The sequence below is a fragment of the Pyrus communis genome, chromosome 6, assembly GCF_963583255.1.
Source record: "Pyrus communis chromosome 6, drPyrComm1.1, whole genome shotgun sequence".
Taxonomy (NCBI): domain Eukaryota; kingdom Viridiplantae; phylum Streptophyta; class Magnoliopsida; order Rosales; family Rosaceae; genus Pyrus; species Pyrus communis.
Window position 1 is genome coordinate 22502192 of NC_084808.1, and position 4258 is coordinate 22506449.

The 4258-nt window shown below is 36.8% G+C and overlaps 1 protein-coding gene across 1 annotated transcript; it reads right to left on the minus strand.

Moving 5' to 3' along the window:
• Positions 1–1973: 1973 nt before the first annotated feature.
• LOC137738276 (protein CURLY FLAG LEAF 1-like) lies at positions 1974–3906 on the minus strand. Its single transcript, XM_068477904.1, has 2 exons — positions 3507–3906; positions 1974–2627 (listed from the first exon to the last, which is right to left on the minus strand). Exons 1-2 carry the CDS (start codon positions 3783–3785, stop codon positions 2289–2291), a joined length of 618 nt encoding a protein of 205 aa, XP_068334005.1. The 5' UTR covers positions 3786–3906; the 3' UTR covers positions 1974–2288.
• Positions 3907–4258: the final 352 nt, after the last annotated feature.

Here is a 4258-nt window from a genome sequence, read left to right on the forward strand (position 1 = left end):
CTATTCAATGAGGACTGTTATCATTTTCAAGGACTCACATATTCCTCCGAAAGCGTTCAAACACAAGGTAATCCTCTTTCACCAAATCTCTTATTCACTTTTCCTTTAATCACTAGTCTTTCTATGACTGAGATGCCTAATCTTATACAAACTCTCACTACCACACCACCACAAATCTCATCCACACTTGCCAATGCATGCCAAACAGTGACCCAACCTAATCCTACTTCTTCACCAATTCCAACAGAAACCACAAATGTGACTTTGTAGCCTAGTTCTATTGTAGGTTCCCCTCCCGTGTATCTACATGTATTATAGCTTATTTGTTTTTAATAAAAAAAGGTGTATATCTCATCCTGTTAATCTATGTAGATGATATTCTACTGATTGGGAATAGTCCAGACAAATGGCACATTTGATCACCAAGTTACGGACCTTGTTTTCCATGAAGGATTTGGGACCTTTCCACTATTTTTTGGGTGTTGAAGTCAAATATTTTTGGAATTGCATGCATCTCAATTAGTATAAATGTGCTTTGGACCTACTCACACGTACAAAGTTCGCTGATGCTAAGCCTATATTGATTCCAGTCTCCTGTGGACAAAAACTGAGTGTGTATGATGGTGAGGTGTATGAGAATCCAGTACAATATCACAATGTTGTTGGAGCTTGCAGTATATTATTATTACTCATCCTGATTTATCCTACGCGATTAATCAAGTATGCCAGTTTATGCATGCACCAAAACATACTCACTAGAAGCAGTGAAACGTATCCTCCGTTACTTGAAAGCCACGCATACACATGGGTTTCTCTACAAACCTAGAAACACTAAGTTGATTGCGTTTTCTGATGCTGATTATGTTGGTAATCCTGATACCAGACATTCCACAGGTGGCTACTGCATTTATTTTGGTGCCAATCTTGTATCATGGAGTTCAAAGAAACAGAAGACATTTTGAGGTCTAGTGCGGAGGTTGAGTACAGACAGTTGGCTTATACTGCAACTGATTATCGTGGCTTTGATCTCTTTTTAAAGACCTACATTTGCATCTTAGTCAACCAACGATTTGGTGTGACTATTTCTTCCATTACACTTGCCTCCAATCCTGTCTTCCATTCACGCATGAAACATCTAGAGGTTCATTATCATTACGTGCGGGAAAAGGTTGTTCGTGTTGAATTATTATTCAATTACATTTGTTCTCCAGATCAACAAGCTCATTTGTTTACAAAAGGATTGTCGACATCGCGCTTCAAGTTGCTGGTATCCAACCTTCCTGTTGTTCCACAACCAGTTAGCTTACAGGGGGCTGTTAGACGAAGTCAACAGTTTGTTACCACCGTCTCTTAAGGAGTTGTGTTGTGCTTAGGAGTATTATCTCCTTGTTTGTAGGACTTCATTTTGAATTATTCTTGTAACTAAAGCTATGTGTTATCTTAATATATTTCAGTTTGTACTTTTGAATTTTGAACTTCCGGGGTTATTTCAAACCCTGAATGTAATTTGTAAGTGGTTATAAATACATGCATCCCACGATTGAATGACCATACAATTGAAGTGGAAGCTTTGTGTTCTTAAGTTTTACAGACTCATGATCCTGATCTAGTATGATAAATTGGCATATCAAATGAATCGATTAAGAAAGTAAGATTACCAAGTACAAGCGTATGACAAACAATGACATTGATTAAAACCTGTCCTCTTCGAAAAAGAAAATGCAGAGATATAATTGTAATAAAGAGAAATTCTGACCGGAATTATTGGCATGATGATTGACGAGTACTTTGATTAATAACAACGAATAATTTGGGCAGAATAAATATAGAAAAATAAGAAGATAAAAAAATAAAAATAAAAGAGAGATCATCATGGATTCATCATTATCTATCATGGAACAAAAGAGAAGGAAACCTACACGTCGCAATCATTACCAAATATTATTCCTGTTCCTCCCTCTAATAGGCTCTACCATTGACCTTGTTGTGGTGCTATGCTGGCACTGTAGGACTCCTCTCTTCCTCCACTCCCCATGGCCTCCCTCAAAATTCCAAAATAATTAACAAGGAAAAAAAAAAATTAAAGAAAAGGAGCTAAGCAATCAACAAAATAAACTACCAAATTACTAAATACTAAAAACTAGAAACCCTTTTATGATTTGTCTATAGTTTCATAATCTTAGAGCACAAAGGGGTTTGTTCTAAGTTTGAAAAAACCAGAACATGATTAAGAACAAATTAAAATTAACTAAGAAATTAAGGAGAAAATGAATGTGAGTGAGTGGTGATCATGGGGAGCCATTTTCGGATCGATCGAAGTGGAGAAGTTGACCGGAGCATTTGGGGCAGTCCTCGAGCTGTTTCGGGACCATGAAGTACATGAGACAAGCTTTGCAGCCACCCACTACTAACACATTATTGTTGTTGTTGTGATTCTCTACCTGCTGCTGCTGCTGCTCGTATCTGCACCAAGATGGCGACGAGTCGGTCGAAGACTCTTCGTTGTCATAGGAGCTGTTTTCATCTTCTTCTGAGTAGTAGAAGTCGCCACTGTACTCTGCTCTTGTCCTCGGATCTTCTTTCACTTTCATCCCGTTCCTCCAGTTTATGTAGTAAATCTCCCCTGTCTGCAAATTATTAAATCAAGTAATAAATTAAAAACAACGCCCCGACAATTATAAATTTTATAGAAAAACACTTCAAGAGCTCAGTTATTTTCTTTGAAGGAATTAATTCAAAGATATATAAATTTTGTTAATGAAAACATTGAAAACGAATATGGATTGGTTTGGTATTGCTGTGTTTTGAGGAAAAAAAAAAGTGTTTTTGCAATGATGTGAGAATAAACTCATTTTTACAGCTTTACGTTTTCAGTTTTTTTTTCATCTAAAACTGTGAAAATAAACTGTTTTTAAGTATTTACCAAACACCTTTACTTTTCAAACAAAAAAAAGGTTTACCTTTACTCTTCAAAGAAAATGCACTAACTTACCAAGAGAGGAAAATCTGTGAGAAAACATTAAAAAGTAAAAAGTTTCCATCCTTTTATTGCCGCACCGCTAGAGGTTCAAACCCAGTAAAGCTTTTCTCTTTTTGCTTGTCTCCTAAAGTAAAAACTTGAAGAGGATTGAAAGTAAAACAATAAAATAATAAATAATAAAAAACAAATTTTTTTCCCTTTCTGTAGATTTTTGGTATGAAGTGTGTGAAAGGATTTTTGGTATGAAAAGTTCTTGATTCTGAATTTTATAACAAAAGGGCATGAAGCAGTAAATGCAACAAGAAATTAATGAAATTAATGAAATTACAGAGAGCACAATGCATCAAATACAGCAAGGAATTTTAATGAAGAAGTTGCAAGATCTGCTGTGTTTTCTGCATTTATTGAAGCTTCAAAAAATGGAAAAAAATCCTAAACAAAATAATTAATGGCTTCTGTTTTTTTTCCAGCAATCAAGAGGAAAAAGGAGATAAAATTATAAATATAATAAATAAATAAAACCAACCTTTAAATCGAGGCATTGTTCCCAATGGTATGGAAGGGAGACATGGGAGTTGAGCTCTAAAGTGGCGTCCGAGGTTGATGAGGTTGAAGACGATGACCTGCCCTGCATCCCCATGGCGGCCAATACGCCGTCAGTGACGCTCGAGCCTTGACCTTCGCCGTCGACTGTGACGTTGCCGCTGCTCCGGTTGTGGTGGTCACTCTGGTGGTTGTTTAGGGAGCAGTTTTGGAGAGACCTCTCCAGAGAAGCAGCGATTGTCGCCATGTTTGGAGCTGTCATTTGACTCAGCAAAAAAAAATCCCAGAATCTGATTGCAAAATGGGCTTCAACAATCAAAACATAACCACCGGTCACAAACGAGAGAGAGAGAGAGAGAGAGAGAGAGAGAGACTAAAGGTATGATTTTGGAAAGGGCAATATAACAAGGGTGGGGGCGGGGTAGTCACAAACAGATATATGAGTTGGGTAGAAGGATGGTACTCAAGCCCTGTAAATGCGCGTCAGATTTTTTAGGGAGTACCAGGTGGGACCCAGCTAGAGAACTACGTTTTGCAATGGACCAAGACTATTATGAATCCAGGACTTACATAGCTGAAGCCCATCTTCATAGTGACGTTTCGTATTAATGAAATAAAGGTATAAATTTTTATCAAAGTTTTTTGTTTAATTGGCATAATGTCACGTGCTTGTTAACATGTAAGTTGTTTTCTTTTGAAACAAATTCATTGCAATCATATTTATGAAACATGAAT